At 42.7% G+C, this 27,952-nt stretch overlaps 2 protein-coding genes across 6 annotated transcripts in view; one reads left to right on the top strand and one right to left on the bottom strand.

Moving 5' to 3' along the window:
- The window catches only part of LOC134213011 (putative fatty acyl-CoA reductase CG5065), a 31,991-nt gene extending 11,816 nt beyond the window's left edge, over positions 1 to 20,175 (top strand). For 2 of the 5 annotated variants that reach the window (XM_062691469.1, XM_062691460.1), the window contains exons 2-5: positions 17,989 to 18,772; positions 18,832 to 19,147; positions 19,206 to 19,338; positions 19,396 to 20,175. In XM_062691469.1, coding sequence (XP_062547453.1) covers positions 18,152 to 18,772; positions 18,832 to 19,147; positions 19,206 to 19,338; positions 19,396 to 19,978 — 1,653 coding nt within the window. In that variant the 5' untranslated portion in view covers positions 17,989 to 18,151 and the 3' untranslated portion in view covers positions 19,979 to 20,175. The remainder of the gene's footprint in view (positions 1 to 17,988; positions 18,773 to 18,831; positions 19,148 to 19,205; positions 19,339 to 19,395) is intronic. The other 3 variants (XM_062691496.1, XM_062691488.1, XM_062691479.1) reach the window with 2 other exon arrangements.
- The window catches only part of LOC134207222 (uncharacterized), a 123,585-nt gene extending 95,899 nt beyond the window's left edge, over positions 1 to 27,686 (bottom strand). Inside the window, exon 1 of the mRNA XM_062682944.1 lies at positions 27,371 to 27,686. Within this exon, the coding sequence (XP_062538928.1) occupies positions 27,371 to 27,512 (142 nt within the window). The 5' untranslated portion in view covers positions 27,513 to 27,686. The remainder of the gene's footprint in view (positions 1 to 27,370) is intronic.
- Positions 27,687 to 27,952: the final 266 nt, after the last annotated feature.

Genomic DNA, 27,952 nt, shown 5'->3' with positions numbered 1-27,952 from the left:
GAGCTCTTTGAAACTTGGATTCTGTCAGGAGTGACCTTAACCCGTTTCGGTCTGACCTAGAAATCAAAATTGAAATAACCCGTGTAGGCTCATTTTTCGTCCGATTGCCATGAAATTTTCAGGGAACAAGCGTCATCATGTCTATTTTTTGGTGCATGACTTGATTTGACCATGGTGCCAACCCGGCTGGATTTATTAAGGGGGGGTCCTGGGTCAGATGCAGTCAAAAACGGGTCATTTTTTTAAAACCATTGACAAATGAACGAAAGTGACCAGAATGCTGATGCAAACGTGGTCAATCATCATTGACCAGCATCAGAAGTTAGTTTTGATACATTTGAATTACCAGGACATGGTTCCGGATGTTCCGGGAACCTGGTTCCCTGGGGTATCCCTGGGGCGGTGGACACTTTTCAAGTGGACACAACCCAGTCTTGCGACATATCAAACTTCAAGGTTTTGGAAGAGAATCCTAATAGATGAGTTTTTGGGAGGTTTTGGACACATTGGCCACATCCGGAAGTGTTCCCGGGATCCTGGTTCCCTCAAGGAAGTGGACAAATTTCGATTAGCACCGAAACCCATCTTGCGACATATCAAACTCCATGATTTTGAAAGACAAGCTCAATAGATGAGTTTTTGAGAGGTTTTGGACACATTGGCCACGTTCGGAAGTGTTCCCGGGAGCCTGGTTCCCTCAGGGAAGTGGACAAATTTTGATTAGCACCGAAACCCATCTTGCGACATATCAAACTCCATGATTTTGAAATACAAGCTCAATAGATGAGTTTTTGAGAGGTTTTGGACACAGTGGCCACGTTCGGAAGTGTTCCCGGGAGCCTGATTTCCTCAGGGAAGTGGACAAATTTTGATTAGCACCGAAACCCATCTTGCGACATATCAAACTCCATGATTTTGAAAGACAAGCTCAATAGATGAGTTATTGAGAGGTTTTGGACACAGTGGCCACGTTCGGAAGTGTTCCCGGGAGCCTGATTTCCTCAGGGAAGTGGACAAATTTTGATTAGCACCGAAACCCATCTTGCGACATATCAAACTCCATGATTTTGAAAGACAAGCTCAATAGACGAGTTTTTGAGAGGTTTTGGACACATTGATCACGTTCGGAAGTGTTCCCGAGAGCCTGGTTCTCTCAAACTCCATGATTTTGAAAGACACGCACAACACATGATATTTTGAGAGGTTTTGGACACATTGGTCTCGTCCGTAAGTGTTCCCGAGAGCCTGGTTCCCTCAGGGAAGCGGACAAATTTCGATTAGCACCGAAACCCATCTTGCGACATATCGAACTCCATGATTTTGGAAGACAAGCTCTATAGATGAGTTCTTGAGAGGTTTTGGATACATTGGCCACGTCCGGAAGTGTTCCCGGAAATTTGGTTCCCCCAAGAAAGTGGACAAATCTTGCCTAGCACCAAAACCCATCTTGCGATACATCAAACTCCATGATTTTAAAAAACAAGCTCAATAGATGAAATTTTGAGAGGTTTTGAGCACCCTGGCCACGTCCGGAAGTGTTCTTGGGCGCCTGATTTCCTCAGGGGTCCGGACAAAGTTCGATTAGCACCGAAATCTTGCGGCATGTCAAACTCCATGATTTTAAAAGACTAGCAGAAAACATGAATTTTTGAGAGATTTTGGACACATTGGTCACGTCCGGAAGTGTTCCCGGGAGCATGGTTTCCTCAGGGAAGTGAACAAATTTTGATTAGCACCGAAACCCATCTTGCGACCCATCAAACTCCATCATTTTGAAAGACAAGCTCAATAGATAAGTTTTCGAGAGGTTTTGGACACATTGACCACATCCGGAAGTGTTCCCGGGAACCTGATTCCCTCAGGGGACCGGATAAATTTCGATTAGCACCGAAACCTATTTTGGGGCATGTCCAACTCCATGATTTTGAAAGACAACATGAACACATGATCTTTTTTTTTGAGATTTTTGGACAAATTGGCCACGACTGGAAGTGTTCTTGGGAACCTGGTTCCCTCAAGGAAGTAAACAATTTTAGATTAGTACCGAAACTCATCTTGTGACGTATGGACAATATGTCCAAAACCTCTCAAAAAATCATGTGTTGTGCGTGTATTTCAAAATCATGGAGTTTGATATGTCGCAAGATGGGTTTCGGTGCTAATCAAAATTTGTCCACTTCTCTGAGGGAACCAAGTTCCCAGGAACACTTCCGAACATGGCAAATGTGTCCAAAACCCTTTCAGAAACTCATTTATTGAGCTTGTCTTTCAAAGTCATGGAGTTTGACATACCGCAAGATGGGTTCCGGCGCTAATCGAAATTTGTTCGCTTTCCTGAGGAAACCAGGCTCCCGGGAACACTTCCGAACGTTGCCAATGTGTACAAAATCTCTCAAAAATTCGTCTATTGAGCTTGTCTTCCAAAATCATGGAGTTTGACATGTCGCAAGATGGGTTTTGGTACTAGGCAAGATTTTTCCATTTTCTTGAGGGAACCAGGTTCCCGGGATTACTTCCGGATGTGGCCAATGTGTCCAAAACCGCTCAGAGTTTGGCATACCGCAAGATGGGTTCCGACGCTAATCGAAATTTGTTCGCTTCCCTGAGGGAACCAGGCTCCCGGGAACACTTCCGGACGTGGCCAATGTGTCCAAAGTCTCTCAAAAATTCATCTATTGAGCTCGTCTTCCAAAATCATGGAGTTTGACATGTCGCGAGATGAGTTTTGGTGCTAGGCAGGATTTGTCCACTTTCTTGAGGGAACCAGGCTCCCGGGAATACTTCCGAACGTGTCCAATGTGTCCATAATTTCTAAAAAAAACATCTATTGAGCTTGTCATTCAAAATCATGGAGTTTGATGTGTCGCAAGATGGGTTTCGGTGCTAACCGAAATTTGTCCTTTTCCCTGAGGGAACCAGGTTCCCGGGAACACTTCCGGACGTAACCAATGTGTCCGAAATCTCTCAAAAATTCATGTATTCTGCTTGTTTTTTTAAAATCATGGAGTTTGACATGCCGCAACATTTCGGTGCTAATCGAACTTTGTCCGGTCCTCTGAGGAAATTAGGCGTCCAAGAACACTTCCGGACGTGGCCAATGTGCTCAAAACCTCTAAAAATTTCATCTATTGAGCTTGTTTTTCAAAATCATGGAGTTTGATGCGTCGCAAGATGGGTTTCGGTGCTAATCAAAATTTGTCCACTTTCCTGAGGAAATCAGGCGCCCAAGAACACTTCCGGACGTGGCCAATGTGTCCAAAACCTCTCAAAAAATCATCTATTGAGCTTGTCTTTCAAAATCATGGAGTTTGATATGTCGCAAGATAGGTTTCGGTGCTAATCGAGCTTTGTCCACTTTCTTGAGGGAACCAGGTTCCCGGGAACACTTCCGAACGTGGCCAATGTGTCCAAAACCTCTCAAAAAATCATCTATTGAGCTTGTCTTTCAAAATCATGGAGTTTGATATGCCGCAAGATGGGTTTCGGTGCTAATCGAAATTTGTCCACTTCCTTGAGGGAACCAGGATCCCGGGAACACTTCCGGGTGTGGCCAATGTGTCCTAAACATCTCAAGAACTCATCTATTGAGCTTGTCTTTCAAAATCATGGAGTTTGATATGTCGCAAGATGGGTTTCGGTGCTAATCGAAATTTGTCCACTTCCTTGAGGGAACCAGGATCCCGGGAACACTTCCGGGTGTGGCCAATGTGTCCAAAACCTCCCTAAAACTCATCTATTAGGATTCTCTTCCAAAACCTTGAACTTAGATATGTCACAAGACTGGGTTGTGTCCACTTGAAAAGTGTCCCCCGCTCCAGGGATACCCCAGGGAACCAGGTTCCCGGAACATCCGGAACCATGTCCTGGTAATTCAAATGTATCAGAACTAACTTCTGATGCTGGTCAATGATGATTGACCACGTTTGCATCAGCATTCTGGTCACTATCGTTCATTTATCAATGGTTTTAAAAAAATGACCCGTTTTTGACTGCATCTGACCCAGGACCCCCCCTTAATAAATCTGGCCGGATTAGCACCATGGTCAAATCAAGTCATGTACCAAAAAATAGACATGATGACGCTTCTTCCCTGACAATTTCATGGCAATCGGACGAAAAATGAGCCTACACGGGTTTTTTTAATTTTGATTTCTAGGTCAGACCGAAACGGGTTAACTTGATTTCACATTTAAGTCATAGAACGGGGACATCTCGTACCAACCGCTCCGTTTATAGTATTAGCACAAAACAGATAGGCATCATAGAACAAACTGCAAATTTCAAAGTAGGCTCTTTGTGTATCAACAATCGACGAACGGCACTCCCGTATATCCAGGGCGAAAGAAAGAGACAGCAAAGCATACGATGCTGCTCTTGCGTATGCGTGTTGTTCAGTAAAGCTTGACTTCCACCGCTAGGTTCGCTAGCGTTTCAACATCATGGAAGGACCACATTCCACGCAAAGATGCCTATATGTTATGTGGTATTAGGTTATGTTTGACGATTCGTTGGGAGCGACTTAGCTTAGAGGATTAATGTACACTCCATGGGTGCGGGCTTCGTGTCCGTGCGGTTAGCGACGTCAATCGTCTAAACGCATGTGCTGTGGAGTGTGGGTTCGATTCCCGCCCCGGTAAGTAGAAAACTTTTCTTAAAGCGAAAAGTTCTCCACTGGTCCACTGGGTGTTGTGTAAATGTCCTTGTCCGTTGTCTCATGCTAGATGTTAAGTGTTTAGTCTGTGCGACCTCTGGTCGAAGACGGTGATCCTGTCTTTTTCAACATCCTGGGATGGGACACAGATTTTAGTGTAGTGCCCTGGCCTATACAGACCTAGGTTTAATCGCCATAACTCACTCTCTGGAACGAGAAAAAAGAAGCACACCAACAAAGAGGCTACAATAGCCTTTAAAATGAATATTATTTTGAAAAACATAGTCTGCGGGCAGCAGGGACTATGTCCAAGGGCGTGACGATCCCTCCCCAGGCCAACTGCGAGTTGTGGGGCTTGCCTAGGATGTGGTGGGGTTTGACAGTGGGCCCTGTTAAATTCCTATAAAAAGCTGGATGTATCCGCAAAAAGGCCCCACCAAAGCGACCGTGTGCCGCTCAAAGCGCACAAGCCCAAGACCTGGTGTTAGGTGGGACGCTAAACAGCCCTGACACGACGGCCCTCCGACAAGACAGGAGGTTTGCGCAGGCCCAATAAGCCGCCTGGAAAACCAATCATTACGAACAATATAAGAGATAATGCGACTCGATATAATCGGCAAAGACCTAGGCGACGAAGGATCACGGTTGGAAGCTTGGAACATGGAACTGCAAGTCGCTAGGTTTCGCAGGTTGCGACAGGATAATCTACGATGTATTACATCCCCGCAACTTCGACGTCGTGGCGCTGCAGGAGATTTGCTGGACAGGACAGAAAGTGTGGAAAAGCGGGCATCGAGCGGCTACCTTCTACCAAAGCTGTGGCACCACCAACGAGCTGGGAACCAGCTTCATAGTGCTGGGTAAGATGCGCCAACGCGTAATTGGGTGGCAGCCAATCAACGCAAGGATGTGCAAGCTGAGGTTTAAAGGCCGTTTCTTCAACTATAGCATCATCAACGTGCACTGCCCACACGAAGGGAGACCCGACGATGAGAATGAAGCGTTCTACGCACAGCTGGAGCAGACATATGATGGATGCCCACTGCGAGACGTCAAAATCGTCATCGGTGACATAAACGCACAGGTAGGAAGGGAGGAAATGTATAGACCGGTCATCGGACCGGATAGTCTGCACACCGTATTGAATGACAACGGCCAACGATGCATAAACTTCGCAGCCTCCCGCGGAATGGTAGTCCGAACACCTTCCTTCCCCGCAAAAATATCCACAAGGCCACATGGAGATCACCTAACCAAGAAACTGAAAACCAAATCGACCACGTTCTAATTGACGGTAAATTCTTCTCCGACATCACGAACGTCCGCACTTACCGCAGAGCGAATATATCGCAGTATGCTTGCGCTCAAAACTCTCGACGGTGTACAACACGCGTCGAAGTCGGACGCCGCGGCTTAACATTGGGCGGCTACAAGATGGTAGACTAGCCCAAGAATACGCACAGCAGCTGGAAGTGGCACTGCCAACGGAAGAGCAGCTAGGCGCAGCGTATCTTTAAGATGGCTGGAGAGATATTCGATCCGCCATTGGTAGCACAGCAACCGCTGCACTTGACACGGTGTCCCCGGATCAGAGAAACGACTGGTGTGACGGCGAATGTAAGCAGTTAGCAGAAGAGAAGAATGCAGCATGGGCGAGATTGCTGCAACACGGTACGAGGGCGAACGAGGCACGTTATAAACGGGCGGAACAAACAAAACTCGATTTTCCGGAGGAAAAAGTGCCAGCAGGATTATCGAGACCGTGAAGAGACGGACCAACTGTACCGCGTTAATAACGCACGAAAGCTCTATGAAAGGTTGAACCGTTCACGTAAGGGCCACGTGCCACAGCCCGATATGTGTGAGGACATAAACTGGAATCTTCTTACGAACGAGCGTGAGGTGATCCAAAGGTGGCGGCAGCACTACGAAGAACACCTGAATGGCAATGTGGCAGACGAAGACGGCGGTATGGTGATGGACCTGGGAGAACGCGCGCCGGACATAATTTTACCGGCTCCGGATCTCCAGGAAATCCAGGAGAAGATTGGCCGGCTGAAGAACAACAAAGCCCCTGGGGTTGACCAACTACCAGGAGTGCTATTTAAACACGGTGGTGAGGCACTGGCTAGAGCACTGCACTTGATCATTACCAAGATTTAGGAGGAGGAAGTTTTGCCGCAGGAGTGGATTGAAGGTGTCGTGTGTCCCATCTACAAAAAGGGCGATGGATTGTAGCAACTACCGCGAAATCACATTGCTGAATGCCGCCTACAAGGCACTCTCCCAAATTTTATGCCGTCGACTAGCACCAATTGCAAGGGAGTTCGTGGGGCAGTACCAGGCGGGTTTTATGGGCGAACGCTCCACCACGGACCAGGTGTTCGCCATTCGCCAAGTACTGCAGAAATGCCGCGAATACAACGTGCCCACACATCATCTAATCATCGACTTCAAAGCCGCATATGATACAATCGATCGGGACCAGCTATGGCAGCTAATGCACGAACACGGATTTCCGGATAAACTGATCATTGATCAATACGACGATGGATCGGCTGATGTGCGTAGTTCGAGTTACAGGGGCATTCTCGAGTCCCTTCGAAACGCGCAGAGGGTTACGGCAAGGTAATGGTCTTTCGTGTCTGCTATTCAACATCGCTTTGGAAGGGATAATACGAAGAGCAGGGATTAACACGAGTGGTGCAATTTTCAATAAGTCCGTCCAGCTATTTGGCTTCGCCGACGACATAGATATTATGGCACGTAACTTTGAGAAGATGGAGGAAGCCTACATCAGACTGAAGAGGGAAGCTAAGCATATCGGACTAGTCATCAACACGTCGAAGACGAAGTACATGATAGGAAGCGGTTCAAGAGAAGACAATAATGTGAGCCACCCACCGCGAGTTTGCATCGGTGGTGAAAAAATCGAGGTGGTTGAAGATTTTGTGTACTTGGGCTCACTGGTGACTGCCGAAAATGATACCAGCAGAGAGAGAGACGCATAGTGACTGGAAATCGTACGTACTTTGGACTCCGCAAGACGCTACGCTCCGATAGAATAGAGTTCGCCGCCGTACCAAACTGACAATATACAAAACGCTCATTACACCGGTAGTCCTCAACGGACACGAGACCTGGACGATGCTCGTGGAGGACCAACGCGCACGCAGTTTTTGAAAGGAAAGTGCTGCGTACCATCTATGGTGGGGTGCAGATGGCGGACGGTACGTGGAGGAGGCGAATGAACCACGAGTTGCATGAGCTGCTGGGAGAACCATCCATAGTTCACACCGCGAAAATCGGACGACTGCGGTGGGTTAGGCACGTAGCCAAAATGTCGGACAGTAACCCGGTAAAAATGGTTCTAGACAACGATCCGACGGGCACAAGAAGGCGAGGTGCGCAGCGGGCAAGGTGGATCGATCAGGTGGAAGATGACTTGCGGACCCTCTGTAGACTGCGTGGTTGGCGACGTGTAGTCATGGACCGAGCCGAATGGAGAAGACTCTTATATACCGCATAGGCCACTTCGGCCTTAGTCTGAATAAATAATAATAAGTCAAATGGGTTCAATACAAAGCCAATAGCAACCCATGGTATCCATACAGGCCCTTAGAGGTCATGCGCATGATTTACGATTTAGATATTTTCAAATCGAATGCCCTAAGTTCTCCAAATCATTCCGCAATTAAAACGAATTGGTCTATCAAGACAGCTATGCTCGATTCAAAGTCAATAGTATCCCATGGGGTTAATACATGCCCTTAGAGGCCTTGTGCATGATTTACGATCTTGATATGTCGAAACCTGATATTTTAAGTTCTCCAACTCATTCTAGAGCTCAGAAAAAATTATCTACCAAGACATCTGAGGTCGGAACAGAATCAATATCCACCCATATTCTCCACCCAGTCCAAACCAGATGTTCTAAGATCTCCAAATCATTCTGGAGGTTGGTCTACTAAGACAACTGCGCTTGATACAAAGCCAATAGAACTCATGGTGTCCATACAAACCTCTAGAGGCCATGTGCATGATTTACGGTTTAGAAATGTCAAAACTGGATATTCTAAGTTCTTCAAGTCATTCCTCAGGTGGCACACATGTTATAAGCAAGTTTCTAATGGTCAAATACAACCAAATTCAATCATATATGGGCAACTGCAACAAAATCTATCTGAGTTATGCTGTCTGAATTTCAAGCATATTGGTCTACCAAGATAACTGGGTACGATGTAAAGCCAATAGCAATCTATATGATATCCATACAGTGCCTTGGAGGTCATGCGCATGACTAACGATTTAGATCTGCCTAACCGGTCATCTTAGGTTCTCCAAATCATTTTAAAGTTCAGACAAATTGATCTACCAAGTCATCTGAGGTCGGTACAAAATCAATAGCAAGCCATATTCTCCACTCAGGCCAGGATTTACGATTTAGATATGTCCAAGCCGGATGATTTAAGTTCTCCAAATCACTATGGAGTTCAGCCCAATTGATTTACCAAGTCAACTGGGCGCGCTACAAAAGAAATAGCAACCCATTGTGTCCATATGGGCCCATCCCTAGTAACATTTTGGTTTCATACTGGTTTTATCACACTCTTGTAGAGTAAATTATGGTCTTCAAGAGCGTTATAAAACTTAAAATGTTACTTGGGATGTAAGCCATGCGCATTATTTGCGATTTTGTTACGCCTAAATTGAATGTTCGAAGTTCTCCAAATCATTGTGGAGTTTAAACCAATAGATCTTTCATGTCAACTGGGCTCGGCCAGCAGCCATGCGATTTACCATTTAAATATAGACTGTTCCAGAAGTTATAAGCAAACTTGTGTTTTAAAATATTTTCTAACTTTTAATAACTTTTAACTTTTAATAACTTTTTTCAAATTTTCTACAAGTATAGTTTATTATCTTATCAACTTTCTACGAGTTTTGCCGATTTTATGGAATATGAGTCATGTTTCAGGATTTTTTTACTTCACACGATTTTTTAGGTGTTTGCACAACAAAGTTTAAAGTAGTATCTTCAAATTTCTCATCAATACCACACCCAGTCAACATTTTGGTACCTATAACTCTTGATATAGGTTATTATATAAGAACCAACTAAATCGTATATAATGCACAGAATGGCTATATACATACCAAAGTGGAGGCGATATAGGTACATAGGAGTTTTATTTCACGATTTTTCCCGACATCATACGAACAGTATTACGATTAAACATTAAAATATGAAAAATAAAAAAATCTTACCAGCACCAAGTCTCGAACATGCGATCTTTGGATCTGCAGGCGGATACTCTACCACGGCACCATAGTGCACATCTTGAAGTGGGTCGGATTTTTGTCCAACATAAACTACACAATTTATATCTTTACAACTGCTTGAAACTTCTGCAAGACACTTGGACTGAGGTGGTTTCGATTGTATTACGATTCACGTAGACATTCATTCGCACTGATATAGGATATTACAAGGAATATAAGTAATTATGAGTTTTTATTTACACAATTACGATTGATTTTCACTATGGTAAAAATTATCGTATATGATACGTTCAATACAACATTTGTCGACAATAAACTGATAAAGTTTGATATGCAGTGCGATTTAGATTTTTAATGGACACAAATGCGACTTTATTTGCTGTTTGTTATACGATATGTGGTTTACTGGGCACTAAGTCCATTACATATGATCATTATACTCATTTACCAAACACTTCTTCTTCTTCTTTTTCTTCTTCTTCTTCTTGGCATTACATCCCCACACTGGGACAGAGCCGTCTCGCAGCTTAGTGTTCATTAAGCACTTCCACAGTTATCAACTGCGAGGTTTCTAAGCCAAGTTACCATTTTTGCATTCGTATATCATGAGGCTAATACGATACTTTTATGCCCATGGAAGTCGAGACAATTTCCAATCCGAAAATTGCCTAGACCGGCACCGGAAATCGAACCCACCCACCCTCAGCATGGTCTTGCTTTGTAGCCGCGTGTCTTACCGCACGGCTAAGCAGGGCCCCTTACCAAGCACTACAGGTGTCAAAACTTAAAATATTGTAACCGAAGAAGAAATAGGCGTATTTGAAATTCACATGGAGCCGCTCCGCAAATCGTCAAATAAATGTCGAGCACTCGTTTTCACTTATTTAACATGTTTTTTTTTATTTATTTGGTCAATGTTAGGTTATGACTAAAATTCTTAATGAACCCCAACATTACTTACTTGATACTTGATGGGCTACAGCTCTTCGATGAACCTACGCCGAATGGAGTATCCTTCTCCACTGAACTCGATCCTGGGCCAATCGCTTCCAGTCGCCCTGAACATTGAGCGCCCTCAGTTCCTCTTCAACTGCAAAAGCCATATCGTACGCGGCCTTGCACGAAGCCTGCGACCTCTTCCGGTTTCTCTACTAAATATTATCTTCGCTTGACGTTCTTTCGGCATACGAACAACGTGATCAGCCCACCGTAGTCTGCTGTGTTGTATAAGTTTACTAATATCCAGCCCTTTATACACCTGGTACAATTCGTGATTCATACGACGCCGCCAGATACCGTTCTCCTGTTTACCGCCGAGTATTGTCCGCAGCACCTTACGCTCAAACACTCCGAAAGCTCTCCGATCAGCCTCCTTTAACGTCCATGTCTCATGGCCGTATACAGCCACCGGAAGAATCAGAGTAGTATACAGCGCGAATTTTGTTTTCGTTTGCAGACTACGGGACATAAGCTGGTTACGAAGTCCGTAAAAAGCCCTATTTGCAGCTGCAATACGCCTTTTCACCTCGCGGGTAACATCATTATCGCACGTCACTAATGTTCCAAGATACACAAATTTTTCTACCACTTCAAATTTTACACCATCCAGCACTATTTCGCTACCACCATCACTAATGAACCCACGTTGATTGCCAGCGACCATGTACTTCGTTTTGCTGGTATTAATCGGCACGGCGATCAATTCCGATAATATCGATATCGTCCGCAAATCCCAGGAGCATATGCGATTTTGTGATAATGGTACCGCTTCTTTGCGCACCAGCTCTCCTAATCGCTCCCTCGAGCGCTATATTGAACAGTAGGTTCGAGAGTGCATCACCCTGCTTTAATCCATCTAAGGTAACAAATGACGTCGATATTTCATCCGCAACCCTTACACTTGATTTCGATCCGTCCAACGTTATACGAATCAGCCGTATCAGTTACGCCGGAAGACCATGTTCAAGCATAATTTGCCATAATTCATTCCGTTTCACTGAATCGTACACCGCCTTGAAATCAATAAACAGATGATGTGTCTGCAAGTTGTACTCCCGGAATTTATCAAGGATTTGTCTCAGGGTAAACATTTGATCCGTCGTTGATCGGCCCTCGCGAAAACCTGCTTGGTATACGCTGACGAAGGACTCTTCAAGCGGTCTCAATCTGTTGAACAGAATACGGGACATAATTTTGTACGCCGAATTAAGGAGGGTTCCCGAGCAACATACATGTTGTAAATCAGTCTATTATACTCAAGTACGACTAAATTTGGTCATGTATTAGTTATTTCAACCAAATCAACGTGAATTGTGCTGCTAGGGTTATTCCTCGGTAATTGGCGCACTCCAGTTGTGGCCTTTCTTAAAGAGAGGGCAAATGAGGCCGTCCAACCAGCTAGCAGGCATTTCCTCGTCTTCCCATAACGCTGTTCATAGTTATACCAAAAGTTCATGGCGTTAAGAATTATTGGCAAACGCGTGCATGGCAAATAGGTGATGACCAATTCTGGGGAATGGTCCATTCTGGGAAATGGTACATTCTGGCAAGCGACTTTCTGGGGAATAGTCCATTCTGGCAAATTGATTTTAAGGGTGCTTGGTGGCCTTGTGTCACTGCTTCTGCCTCATAAGCAGGAGATTAAGGGTTTGATCCCTGGCCCTTTCCAATTTTCCTATTAGATAATTTCATTAATCATATAACTCAATCTCTTTGCAAATCAAATTCTCATTGCTAGCAAGTATGATTCTAAATATAGAATTGTTATAAAAAGCTGCCTGTTACTTAGTAGCAGTAAATAAAATGTAAAAATAGATTGGCATTCATTTGTACCCGTATACGAATGCTATATACGGTCGCTATGCTCGTGCAGGCCTCATACAAGTAAGAATGTGTGAGGGTTGATGTGCGGGTAACGATGGTATGGTAGACGTGTGCGTGGTATTAGAATCCAATAGCATTCAAATTCTAATTGTAAAAAAATGAATCCCATTAGAATTCACTTTAATACTTTCTCATTACTCTAGTACTTCTAATTCTCATTCATATATTCCTATCCCATAGATCGCATCACTTACCAAAGTGAATCCAGATAATGTATCCCTTCATACTAACACAATATCCTATCCTAAGACTATCGTGGAGATGCAGAGGTATACTCGGTCTCTAGTAGCAACGAGAGTTGAACTAATAATCCTTCCTTCCCTTGATGACCGTAAGGACGTGGCCGGCGCCGTAATTGACTTAGTAAAATGCATTGAATTTCCGAAATTTGCACATTGAGAATGATAGCTAAAACCCAAGCTCCATTCAATTGGTTCAATTTCGCAAGTTCTAGTCAATCACGGAGTAGCAACTACGAATTGTACGGTTATCCTGCTCATGCTCATGCTCAATAGTCCATTCTGGCAAATTGATTCTGGCAAAAAGCCTTCTGGCAAATGACTTTCTGGCGAATGTCATACAACCCATAAATTTTTTCAAAGGAAAAGTCGAAAATCGAATCTTTGTTTTTGATGCCAAATGACATAAAAATGCATGAAACGTCGAGATCTGACGTTATTTCAAAAAAAAATTGAAAAAAATCGATTTTTTCTCTTAGAACATTTTTGGGACTTTTCAGATGATGCAAAAAAATTTCATCGAATTTTAACACCGGACGATACGCAAACGTTTTCGTAGCCAAAAACATCCCCCTATGCAAAATTTCAGCTAAATCGAACATGATTTAGGGGTGCTCAAAACTAATCAAAACATTTTATTTTCTCACAAAGGGGAAATATTTTTTCTTGTTTTTTGATGCCAAAGAACTCAAAATGCATGAAACTTTGAGAATAATTATTTTGAAAAAAAAATTTACTATTTTGAGACTATGAAAAAATTTCTTATGACGAAAACAATTTTTCATTGAATTTAAAAACCGGACGTTTCGCAAACATTTCCTTAGCCCTAAAATATGCCCCTATGCAAAATTTGAGCTTCATCGGACATGATTTAGGGGTGCTCAAAATCTTGCTATCAAAGTTTCGGCAATTATTCTACGAATTCCTTAAATAAATTCTGCCAGAGATTGCATAAGGGATTTCTTCCAAATTTTCCTAAGGAATTTCTTCAGAACTTCTTCCAGCAATTTCTTTAAAACATTCTCCGGGAATACTTCCAGAACTTCCTACAGGAATTCCATCGAAAATGCCTTCATAGGTTCTTTACGAAACTCTTTCAGTAATACCTTCGGATTTTTTATCAGTGTTAGTTGTTTAATTTGTTTGTTTTATTTTTTCGAAAATTCAATCAGCAACTCCACCGAAAACTATTTCATTCTCTAATTAATTTCCAGTGGATATCTTGGAAGAAATCTAATAAGGAATCCCGGAGGCTTTTCGAAAAAACTTTTAAAGAAATCCCTGGTGAAATATACAAAGGAATTCTTGGTGGATTTTTTTAGATTATTCAAGAAATTTTTTTAGTGGCTCTTAAATGAATTTTTGGAGTAGTTTTGAAGAAATTCCTTGAAGGTTTTGTATTTAGAGATTTTTTTAAAATAATTCTAGTTTGAACTACTTTAAAAGATTTTGAAGGTATTTCAAAAAGACTTCCCAAAAGAATTCCTAAAGGAATTTCCATAGGAATCCATAAAGGAATTTTTGAAGGAATTTCCGGAGGAATTCTCAACACATCGTTGATTCGTCCAGTAGTCCTGTACGGCCATGCATCATGGACGTTCAAATATGCAGATTATCAAATTCTCGAAGTGTTAAGTTGAAAATACTCAATACTTGGCAGCGTGGTGGAAAATGGTAAATGGTGCAGAAAAATGAATGAATCACGAGTTAAGCCAAGTGTACTAAAATGCAGACATAGGCAGGTTGGTAAAATAAAGAAGATTACAGTGGGTTGGACAAGTAGTGCGCATGGAGGAAGAAAGACCAGCAAAAGAACTTGCAGAGAACCTGGAAGAGGACGTTGGCTCTGGGGTGTACAATCGATGAAGATGCGGGAGCACACTTTCCAACACTACTTCAGGAATTCTCTCGGGAAGTCCTTTAGAAAATTCATTTAGGAATTCCATCGAAAAATAGTTCATTCTTTAATAAACTTCCGAATAAATTCCTGCAGGAATATTGTATGTTTTACTAAAGGAACCACGGTTCACGGAATCAAAACCGCGTTAATCTAAAAATCCACGGTAAAATTGATTTTTTCTTCCACGCCGGTTCAAGTGATGAAAGCAGGTTGCCTTATTTTATCAACCTGGCAAAAGTGGCCACCACGCCGCCACCGCCGCCGATGATATGGCCGGCGAACAGGTCTATTCCAACGCGATTCACCTTAACCGATTCAATACGGATGGGTCATATATGACCCAAGACAATCAGCTGTCAAAAATCAAAATTTTAAGAGATAGAGCCTTGCTTTCTTCAGCAAAAATGTTCAAAATTAACTGCTCCATCCAGGAAAAATATTGCACAGGTCAGGTTACGGTCCATACGATGATCTAGAGCATCCAAACTATCCTTGAGTTGTAATTTTGATGTTCTTAGGAATCAACACCATACTTTACCATTTTCTTGTTGAATAATTGAAATTAAAACGCTTAATGATAAAATCCTGCGCCTGCCCAGTGGTATAACAGATCTTTTACAATATCTACGCTTCTCCAAACCATCCTTGGATTCAGATCTTAATATTCATATCGATCAACAAGAATATCTACGATGTCCTCACTATTTTTATGAGTTAGTATAGCTCCACAGTACCTCGTAACACCATTACAGACACATTATAGACTTCACTCGTCATATACGACTCTCCAAACTCTCCTTGAGTATAGATCTTAATATTCAAATCGATCAACATGAAGATCTTCGATGTCACAACTATTTTTATGAGTTGGAATAGCTCCTGGTTTGGAATAGCTGGTTTGGGAAATTCTGGGAAAATTGTGTTTAGTATATACTAGTGTAATAATATGCCATGGAGCTTCGCCAACTAACACACAAGCTTGGAAACCTATGAATCACTCTGTTGGTCCTGTAGACCTCCAATATCTGAACTCAAGAATGATTTGGAGTACCGCAGGAACTCTGAAAATGTTGTAATTTGTATATACTGGTGTAATGATGTCTCATGTGTTTGCTCCAACTATCACACAAGCTCAGGACCCTATGACTTACTCTGTTGGTGTTGTAGTCCTCCAATATCTGAACTCAAGAATGGTTTGGAGTAGCTATTCTTAGAATGTTGAATTTGTTATATACTGATGTAATGATGTCCCATGGGGCTTCTCCAACTAACACACAAGCTCGGGAACCTTTTGAATTACTCTGTTGATCTTGTACACCTCCAAGATCTGAACTCAAAAATGGTTTGGAGTACCTTAGATGTTCTGAGAATGTTGATATTTTATATACTGTTGTTATAGTGTCCCATGAGGCTTCACCAACTAACACTTAAGCTCGGAAACCTATGAATCACTCTGTTGGTCTTGAAGATCTCCAATATCTGAACTTAAGAATGGTTTGGAGTACCATAGCTATTCTGTGAATGTTGATTTTTTTTAAAATACTGATGGAATGATGTCCCATGGGATTTCCACAACTAACACATAAGCTCAGTAACCTATCAAGCATTCTGTTGGTCTTGAAGATCTTCAAGATCTGAACTCAAGAATTGTTTGGAGTACCGTAAATATTCTGGGAATGATGTATTTTGTATATACTGGTGTAATGATGTCCCGTGAGGTTTCTCCAACTAACACACAAGCTCGAGAACCTATGAATTACTCTGTTGATCTTGTAGACCTCCAAGATCTGAGCTCAAGAATAGTTTGGAGTACCGTTGATGTTCTGGTAACACTGCGATTTGATAAAAAATAGTTCAATTATGTCTCAAGTACCATTTCCAACTTCATATTAGGATTGAGGCCCCGTAAAACGCTTTGTTACTTATGTAGATCATCAGGATCTGAACTCAAAAAAGGTTTGGAAGCCCTCAAAGTTCTCAAAAAAAAATATTTCCACTCTTATTTCTACTTTTTTATGGTTTGCATCCGTTTTTTAAGCAGTATGTCCAAAATTTATGTTGAAATACGACGAAAAAAAATCCGTATTGAATCTGTTAAAGAAATTTCTCTGAATTCCTGAAGAGAGCTCTTCTGAATTCCTAAAAGATATTAATCTCAGTTCCTGAATTTACTTCATTCGAATTTATGAATGGATTTTATTTGACTACCTAAAAGGAATTGTTCTGAATTCCAGGGAGTACTTCGTCAGAGTTCCTAAAAGGGAATCGTCTGAATTCATAAAAGAAACTTGTCTGAATTCCTGAAGCAAATTTGTCTGAATTCGACAAGAAAATCCGTTTGAATTGCTGAATGGACTTCGTCTGGCTTCCTAAAATAAACTCTTCAGATTACCTGGAGGATTTTTTTTCGAAAGGAATTCGTCCTGAAAGGATTTCGTCTGAATTCCTGAAAGAGACTTGTCTGAATTCCTAAAGGAAGCTTATCAATATGTGTTATCATGTTAATAAAGTATTACAAAAACCTGAAGGAATTTCGGCTGATTTTTTAAAATCTGCGTTTTACACTCGTTTACACATTTTGCTTATTGGTATATACATACTAACCTTCCGGAACTTGCTTCATCCTGGACCGCTCACGCAGTCCCACCTGTGTTGTGAACGAGAAGCGTGCTTTTTTCGATCCTGTTGTACTTTTTACAACGGCGCGAGTCCCCGACGGTTAATTCAATGATATTGACGTTTTAGGTTGTTGGAACTATTGAAAACTTTTGCGTTCGGGCTAGAGCTCGAACTTCGAACCCATGTTTCATCAGCATAAACTGCTTTGACTATATCACGTCTTACCATTGAGCTGTGCAAGACCGTCAAATTGATCAATGACCTGATGATTTGAACTGAAGCCTATAAACTATCGCATGTCACAGATGCAAAATGCGAGATAGTTTCAATTTTAACACTAGATAATTATTATTTAAACAAACAATATGAAAAATGCAAATGTATGAAGTGATATTCCATTAATGTTTGTACAGTAATTCTATATACTTCAAGCCATAATCACAACGAGCCAAATGTTAACGAACCGTAACATCTAAACCACGCACAGGCTAATAACTACTCTGCCGTAGCGCTACGCAATTCTGTCCCCAAACCACGATCAAACTAATCGCATCTGATTGCTGATCCCATCGGAAGATGGATCTTCCGATATTAGCTCAGGTGGAGAGCATTGCAAATCGTTTTCATTCGTTGAAATCATCATCAGTTGGAAATGATGAAACCGCTGGCGGTATCGTTCTCAAGAGCAAAGCCATGGTCAAAACCGATCTGAACAACAACGTTGAAGAGAATGCCGCTCTGGAGGATCTTTCCGGCGAGACGTACGAGATTCGTCCATTTTACGATGGAAAGAATATCTTTGTGACCGGAGGAACGGGATTCCTTGGAAAGGTGCTGATCGAAAAGTTGCTACGCAGTTGCGATGGGATCAAGCACATCTATGTCTTGCTCAGACCAAAGCGAGGGTTGACAAGCGAACAACGCTACCGGGAGTTCATCAAGCATCCGGCATTCGATAGGCTACGAATGAAGACGCCCTTTGTCTTGGAGAAGATGATCTGCATCGGTGGCGACATCACGATGCCCCAGCTGGGATTGTCCGAAAAAGATATGCAGCTGCTGATTGAGAACGTGAACATTGTGTTTCACGTAGCTGCGACCGTTAGGTTCAATGAAGGACTCAAGGAAGCAGCTGTGCTGAACGCTATTGGGACTCAGCGAATGCTGGATCTTTGCGTGAAAATGTTTCAATTACAGGTGAATTATAAAATGAACAATAAAAATAAAATGGAATAAAAATAAATTTGCTTTTGCAGAGCGTAGTCCACGTCTCGACCGCCTACAGCAACCCATGCAGGCGCGATGTCGACGAAGTGGTTTACCCACCGACGATGAATGCCGACTCGTTCATACAGTGCGTCAACATCCTTCCGGGGGATGTGATCAACGCACTGTCCGAGAAGCTGCAAGGCTCCCACCCGAATACGTACACCCTGACCAAGTCGATTGCCGAACAGCTGGTGTCCGAGTATAGTAACCGGTTGCCAATCTGTATTGTGCGGCCGTCGATTGTAACCGGATCGCTGAAGGAGCCGTTTCCGGGATGGGTGGATAATGTCTACGGGATCACTGGTAGGCTTTTTCGTCTTACTGACTATGCTTATCTCTGATGTGAAATTCTAATTTCAAGGTATTATGATGGAGATCGGACGAGGAACGATCAGTAGCATCATGTGCGACCAGGATTGCGTCATGGACGTTATTCCAGTAGACATTGTTTGCAACACTCTTATCGCAGCTGCTTGGGAAAATTCTATAACCACGTGAGATATTGGCGAAAATATATTCCAACTTATTGACCAATTATTTAAAAATTTCAGGTCTAATCCAATCCGAGTGTACAACTGCACTTCCGGTCCGATCAACCCGATCAAGTGGTACAAATACGGCGAAATCACCCAGAAGTGGGCTATCAAGAACCCCACTAAGTACGTGATGCTGTATCCGGGCTTCCAGTATCGCACCAATCGAATAATCCACAAAATCGTCGAACTGTTCCTGCACTTCCTGCCCGCCTACCTCTTCGATATAATAATGCGACTGCAGGGATCGAAGCCCATCATGGCGAAGATTGCGAAACGTTTCCAGAAAGCGGCGGACACCGGAGAGTTCTTCGCGATGCACCAATGGGACTTCAAAGCGGACAATTTAAGACAGTTGATGCGCAAAGTTCAACGCGCGAAGGATGGCCTCGACTTTGATTTCGACATGACCAACATGAACTGGGACTCGTACCTAGAGAAGTACATGCTCGGAATTCGCAAGTTCGTACTGAAGGATGATCTCGACAGTATGGAGAAGGCTCGCCGGAAGATACGACAACTGTACTGGATTAGAGTGTTTCTAGTGATCGCAGTGCTGATGTTATTGTATCACTTTTTATTAAAAAGGATATTCATCTGAAAGAATGTTTGCCGGTGATGGTGAACATTTTATTAGTTTTATTATTGAACAATTTTATCATAAAAAAAATCCCATAGTGTTTCGAACAGCATATTTTAGCAATGCTAAGATTTTTTGCACATCATCTAATTAAATGTAGTGTACCAAATGTCAATATTATCATCTAAAATAAATACACATCTTTCGATAAAAAAAAATGTAGGACAAACATGACCGGGTATGTCTGGAGGCTGTATATGACAATTATCTTCATTAGCATTAGCATTAGCATTGAGCAATTAGCACAAATTCGTAGGTGGTACAAGCCAAGACTATTGTCTGAGAGTAGCATCACTTTCATACGTTACCATATATATTGATTTGGGACTAATTATTATCTTTTAGATGGAATCAATGCACTCTCCAATAGTCGAGATCTGTCCTGGCCACGTCCTTGCGAATGCTGAGAAAGGGGAAGGATGATAAGTTGGAGACCTACTTAAGAAAGATGCAGAGAACTCTACGACCTCTAATAGGTGCCACGGGAAGTTTTGGGATTATGTGGAAGGTTATAACAGTAGGAATCGTTTTGGTAGAACGTGAAACACAGAAAGAACTAAGATAGAAATACAAAGTAGGAAAGAGACGAACCTGGAATTGAACCCACGACCTCCTGCTTATAAGGCAGAAGCGGTAGCCACTAGACCACCGAGCTCGTCAGACAATTATCTTCATTAGGATTTGCCGTAAAATAACTATATTTCCAAATCATTTACAAAGTCAAAAGTCTGAAGCTGAATATGTATTATACGAATTTATGTACGTCTGTTTCACTTCTGCCACCGGATAGTATGAAATACCAAAGCTCATTAGTTATGCCCAAAGTATTTTACTTATATTGCTTATTATAAATTTTGGTATTTTACCTCTTAGGAAAGATCCATTAATAACGTAACGCAAAAATTGGCAATTTTCAACCCCTCCCCCCTATGTCACACTTTTTGTATGAAACATCTGAAAATTTTGTATGGACCGTCACACTTAGAGGGCAACCCCCTCCATTGCTCGAAGTGTGACAATCCATACAAAAAATTTGAATGATTCATATAAAAATTGTGACATAAGGGGGAGGGGTTGAAATTGACAATTTTTGCGTTACGTTATTAATGGATCTTCCCTTAGAAGCTTTTTTCGGTACTCAAAGTTTCGATATGCATTTAAATATATTCATTACATCTCATGGTAGATATCGTAAGATCGTTTTAAGATATTCTGCGTCATCCAAACTGTCCTGGAGTTCAGAACTTGCGATCTACAGCTGCAAGAAAATCGATTTTCAGTACAAAAAGTTTCATTATGCATTCGATTATATCCGTTACACCTCCCGGGAGATCAAAGGATATCGTAGGATTGTTTTGATATTTTCTGGGGAATCCAAACTGTCCTTGAGTTCGGGACCTGAGATCTACAGCTGTTTATAAGCTCTTTTCAATACTAAAAGCTACAATATGAATTCAATTATATTCATTACACCTTCCGGGAGGCCAACGAATATCGTAAGATATTTTTGAGATATTTTAGGTCATCCACACTATCCTTGACTTGAACACTTGAAGACTTGAAATCTACAGCAGCGAAGTAGCTCTTTCGGAACTTAAAGTTTTCAAATGTATTTAACCATGTGCAGTACTGCTTCTGGATGGTCAATATACATAGTAAGATAGTTTTATATATTCTGCATCATCCAAACTTTTCAGGGCTACAGCTGCTTTGAAGGCTTCTTTTGTCGCTGTAAGTTTCGATATGTATCCTACAATGTGCATCACATCTCTCGTAAGACCTCTTTTTACGTCACTTTTTAGGGGGACGTATAAAAATTTCTAGTATTTCACCTAATTTATTGATTGTAGGATACATTTGTCTTCTGAGTACCAGTATTTCACTTACGTCTCAAATACAGGCATATGAGATGTTGCAAGATCTCCAAATTGTCGTGGAGTTTAAATCGAATGGTCGAATGAATCAACCAAGACTTCCATGATGTCATCAGCCGCGGTATCATCCCAATCATGCCCTCCGAGTATTTGTCTTCCACTTGCGTCTCAAGTCCAGGTATATGAGATGTTTTATGATCTCCAAATTGTCCTGGAGTTTGAATCAAATGGTCTACCGAATCAACCAAGGCTTCCACGATGTCCCCAGTCACGCTGTCAACCCAATTTTGTTTTCTGAGTATTGGTCTTTCACTTATGTCTCGAATGAAGGCATATGAGATATTGCAAGATCTCCAAATTGTCCTGGAGTTTGAATCAAATGGTCTACCGAATCAACCAAAGCCTTTATGATCAATTATGTTCTCTGAGTATTTGTCTTTCACTTGCGTCTCAAAACAAGACATATGAGGTGTTGTAAGATCTCCAAATTGTCCTGGAGTTTGAATCAAATGGTCTAATGAATCAACCAAGGCTTCCATGATGTCCTCAGCCACGGTATCATCAAAATCATGCCCTCCGAGTATTTGTCTTTCACTTGCGTCTCAAGTCCAGGTATATGAGATGTTTTAAGGTCTCCAAATTGTCCTGGAGTTTGAATCAAATGGTCTACCGAATCAACCAAGGCTTCCAGGATGTCCAGGATGTATTTCATTAGACCATTTGATTCAAACTCCAAGACAATGTGGAGATCTTGCAACATTCATATGTCTGGACCACATGACGCATATGAAAGACAAATACTCGGAGGACATATTTGGGATGAAAACGCGGCTGAGGGGTCTAGGGAATTCTTGGATGACCTGGAAAGGAACGGCTGCTTAAGGCATATTGAGTTTGGTTAAATGGATCATATAGGGCATGAACCATTTAAAAAAAATAGATAACAGCCCTTCGGTTACGCGGGTAGACCTCAAGAGCTATACTCCAGGGAATTCTTGGATGACCTGGAACGGAATTTAATTAAATATTTCAAATTGGGCATGAACCATTTTTAAAAAGAGATAAAAGCTCTTTCGTTATGCTTGTAGACCTTAGTTCCTTGGTTACGCGTATACCCAACTAACAATTTTGGTGCTAAAAGCTTCAACTTCTAACCTAAGGCTGTATAATATTTGAATACAAGCAGCCAATGTTGAATAAAAGAAAAACCTTCGCAAATAATCCCTTAAACTTCAACTCGACTATTACACAAATATCTATCAGCTAGTCAGTTTGTGCCGAATATATTTCATCTTTTATCGTTTATGCAGCTTTCATATAGTCATAAAACAGCTCTGTCTGAATTAGCAACAAAGCTTATCGGTTAAGAGCTCATGTATGTAATTAAGTTGCTTGTTAGCAACTTCCTATATTACGGTTAGTAGCATTCACAATGAAAATGTTTTCGCTGTTGTTATAGCACTAACAATATAGCGTAATAGCGCTATAAATGAACTAACGAAGCTTTTAGGCAACTTCTGTACCTTTGAAGATTACACAACGTTTAAGTAAACCTATTACTGCTTCTTTTAATAGCTTATCAGTATGGAACGTCAGAACCGCAATGTTTACAGTTGATTTTTGTTGCCGGAGCTATTGATTTCTGTAATGCAGCTACAAAGGTATGCACCTGCTCTTATAGCAACTGACAAAGCGATGTCATTAATGCTAGCCGATAGAGTAAGAAAACAAGCCGTCTAGAAGTCATATTGCTGTTGACGGCTACTGTTAAACGATTAGCAGCAGAGTAGCATCTATACAGATCGAGAAAATGTTGCCTAAAAACAATTTCAGCGATTGATGATGCATAAAAGTTAGCCCACAGAACATGCTGACAGATGTTTGAATAATGGTTGAAAGAATGCTGAAAGCATACTTTTTAAGCTTATGTGCTGAAAGCAGCATGTAGGCCTCTTTCTAACGTTTATTTATTTATTTATCATCAGACTAAGGCCGGAGTGGCCTGTGCTGCACATAAAAGACTTCTCCATTCAGCTCGGTCCATGGCTGCACTTCGCCAACCACGCAGTCTGCGGAGGGTCCGCAAGTCGTCCTCCACCTGATCGATCCACCTTGCCCGCTGTGCACCTCGCCTTCTTGTTCCCGTCGGATCGTTGTCGAGAACCATTTTCACCGGATTACTGTCCGACATTCTGGCTACGTGCCCGGCCCACCGCAGTCTTCCGATTTTCGCGGTGTGAACGATGGATGGTTCTCCCAACAGCTGATGCAACTCGTGGTTCATTCGCCTCCTCCACGTACCGTCCGCCATCTGCACCCCACCATAGATGGTACGCAGCACTTTCCTTTCGAAAACTCCAAGTGCGCGTTGGTCCTCCACGAGCATCGTCCAGGAGGACTACCGGTCTAATGAGCGTTTTGTAGATTGTCAGTTTGGTACGGCGGCGAACTCTATTCGATCTAATCCAAAGTACGTACGATTTTCTGCCACTATGCGTCTCCGAATTTCTCTGCTGGAATCATTTTCCGCAGTCATTAATAAGCCCAAGTACACAAATTCTTCTACCACCTCGATGTCGTCACCACCGATGCAAACTCGCAGTAGGTGGCTCACATTGTCTTCTATTGAACCTCTTCCTATCATGTTCTTCGTCTTCGACGTGTTGATGACTAGTCCGATCCGCTTAGCTTCCCTCTTCAGTCTGATGTAGGCTTCCTCCATCTTCTCAAGGTTACGTGCCATAATATCTATGTCGTCGGCGAAGCCAAATAGCTGGACGGACTTATTGAAAATTGTACCACTCGTGTTAATCCCTGCTCTTCGTATTACCCCTTCCAAAGCGATGTTGAATAGCAAACACGAAAGACCATCACCTTGCCGTAACCCTCTACGGGTTTCGAAGGGACTCGAGAATGCCCCTGAAACTCGAACTACGCACATCACCCGATCCATCGTCGCTTTGATCAACCGTGTCAGTTTATCCGGAAAACCGTGTTCGTGCATTAGCTGCCATAGCTGGTCCCGATCGATTGTATCATATGCGGCTTTGAAGTCGATGAATAGATGATGTGTGGGCATTCGCGGCATTTCTGCAGTACTTGGCGAATGGCGAACACCTGGTCCGTGGTGGAGCGTTCGCCCATAAAACCCGCCTGATACTGCCCCTCGAACTCCCTTGAAATTGGTGCTAGTCGACGGCATAAAATTTGGGAGAGTACCTTGTAGGCGGCGTTCAGCAATGTGATTGCGCGGTAGTTGCTACAATCCAGCTTAACGCCTTTTTTGTAGATGTAACACACGACACCTTCAATCCACTCCTGCGGCAAAGCTTCTTCCTACCAAATCTTGGTAATGACCAAGTGCAGCGCTCTAGCCAGTGCCTCACCACCGTGTTTAAATAGCTCTCCTGGTAGTTGGTCAACCCCAGTGGCTTTGTTGTTCTTCAGCCGGCCAATCTCCTCCTGGATTTCCTGGAGATCCGGAGCCGGTAAGATTATGTCCTGGGCGCGTTCTCCCAGGTCCATCACCATACCGCCATCTTCGTCTGCCACATCGCCATTCAGGTGTTCTTCGTAGTGCTGCCGCCACCTTTGGATCACCTCACGCTCGTTCGTGAGAAGGTTCCCGTTTATGTCCTTACACATATCAGGCTGTGGCACGTGGCCCTTACGTGAACAGTTTAACTTCTCATACAACTTTCGTGTGTTATTAGCGCGGTACAGTTGCTCCGTCTCTTCACGGTCTCGACCTTCCTGCTGGCGCTTTTTCCTCCGGAAAATCGAGTTTTGTCTGTTCCGCGCCTGCTTATATCGGGCCTCGTTCGCCCTCGTGCGGTGTTGCAGCAATCTCGCCCATGCTGCATTCTTCTCTTCTACTAACTGCTCACATTCGCCGTCATACCAGTCGTTTCTCTGATCCGGGGTCACCGTGCCAAGTGCAGCGGTTGCGGTGCTACCAATGGCAGATCGAATATCTCTCCAGCCATCTTCAAGAGACGCTGCGCCTAGCTGCTCTTCCGTTAGGAGTGCCACTTCCAGCTGCTGCGCGTAGTCTTGGGCTAGTCTACCGTCTTGTAGCCGCCCAATGTTAAGCCGCGGCGTCCGACTTCGACGCGTGTTGTACACCGTCGAGAGTTTTGAGCGCAGGCATACTGCAACGAGGTAGTGGTCGGATTCATTCGCACTGCGGTAAGTGCGGACGTTCGTGATGTCGGAGAAGAATTTACCGTCGATTAGAACGTGGTCGATTTGGTTTTCCGTTTCATGGATAGGTGATCTCCATGTCCTTGTGGATATTTTTGCGGGGAAAGAAGGTGCGTCGGATTACCATTCCGCGGGAGGCTGCGAAGTTTATGCATCGTTGGCCGTTGTCGTTCGATACGGTGTGCAGACTATCCGGTCCGATGACCGGTCTATACATTTCCTCCCTTCCTACCTGTGCGTACGTGTCAACTATGACGATTTGACGTCCCGCAGTGGGCATCCATCGTATGTCTGCTCCAGCTGTGCGTAGAACGCTTCTTTCTCGTCGTCGGGTCTCCCTTCGTGTGGGCAGTGCACGTTGATGATGCTGTAGTTGAAGAAACGGCGTTTTATCCTCACCTTGCATATCCTTGCGTTGATTGGCTTCCACCCAATCACACGATGGCGCATCTTACCCGGCACTATGAAGCCGGTTCCCAGCTCGTTGGTGGTGCCACAGCTTTGGTAGAAGGTAGCCGCTCGATGCCCGCTTTTCTACACTTTCTGTCCTGTCCATCTCCTGCAGCGCCACGACGTCAAAGTTGCGGGGATGTAATTCATCGTAGATCATCCTGTCGCAACCTGCGAAACCTGGCAACTTGCAGTTCCATGTTCCAAGCTTCCAATCGTGATCCTTTATTCGTCGCCTAGGTCTTTGATGATTATATAGAGTCGCATTATCTCTTATATTGTTCGTAATGATTGGTTTTCTAGGCGGCTTATTGGGCCTGCGCAAACCTCCTGTCTCGTCGGAGGGCCGTCGTGTCAGGGCTGTTTAACGTCCCACCTAACACCAGGTGTTGATTATGTCACCTTTGGCGCGATCGAAACACCTATTGACAGCAGCTTCTGTTGATTAGCTTCAATGCTGTATATTGATAAATTTATTAACATAATTCTTTACAATATTTACTTAAAACTACTTACATTTAAGTGCACGAATCGCGGATTACCAAAGGGCAAATTCGTTTCAATTCAAATCGTAACTCATACTGATTGATCCGCATTAGCTACATACATTACTGATCAGTGCAGCCAGTTTCACAGACCTATTAACCTTCCCCAACAATCTCCCGCCCGTGAAACTGGCAATCAACTGGTAGACAACCTGTCCAATTTACAATTATACATGCAGTAATCATGGTATATTTCCAATATCAATACAAACCAAATATCAGCTTACAAGCATCCTCCAGGATCGTAAATAATGAACCCTGTGTCCACTATCCACACTTACACGTTGCACTTTTCACTTGCAAATTCGTTGTCTGCATCATATTTGTTTTTATTCGAACTGCCGTTTTGTCGTGTGTTGGTGTTTTTCTCTCCCATTCGTACGTAAGAATAGTTCCACAGTCTGCTGCAGTCTTCGACGGCATTCTCCACTATTTTGTCTCGAACAATCCTGGCTTCACGAGAACTGCAAACAATAGTCAAACAGCAGCTTCTGTTGAGCAGCTTCAATGCTGTATATTGATCAATTTATTAACATAATTCTTTACAATATTTACTTAAAACTACTTACATTTAAGTGCACGAATCACGGATTACCAAAGGGCAAATTCGTTTCAATTCAACTCGTAACTCATACTGATTGATCCGCATTAGCTACATACATACATTACTGATCAGTGCAGCCAGTTTCTTTACAATACATACCCGGATAAAAATTTACAGTAACTTGTATGACATAACCCATTGAAATACAATAGATTGTGTGGCAAACAATACAAACTATTGTATGCTTATTGTAAAATGTTCACGGTTGTAAAAGATCTTTATTGTACGTACATTAAAATAACAATATATTTAAATGTTT

Source organism: Armigeres subalbatus, chromosome 1, assembly GCF_024139115.2.
Source record: "Armigeres subalbatus isolate Guangzhou_Male chromosome 1, GZ_Asu_2, whole genome shotgun sequence".
NCBI lineage: Eukaryota > Metazoa > Arthropoda > Insecta > Diptera > Culicidae > Armigeres > Armigeres subalbatus.
The sequence above is the reverse complement of the archived record's forward strand: the minus strand, read 5'-3'. Positions and strand labels throughout refer to the sequence as shown.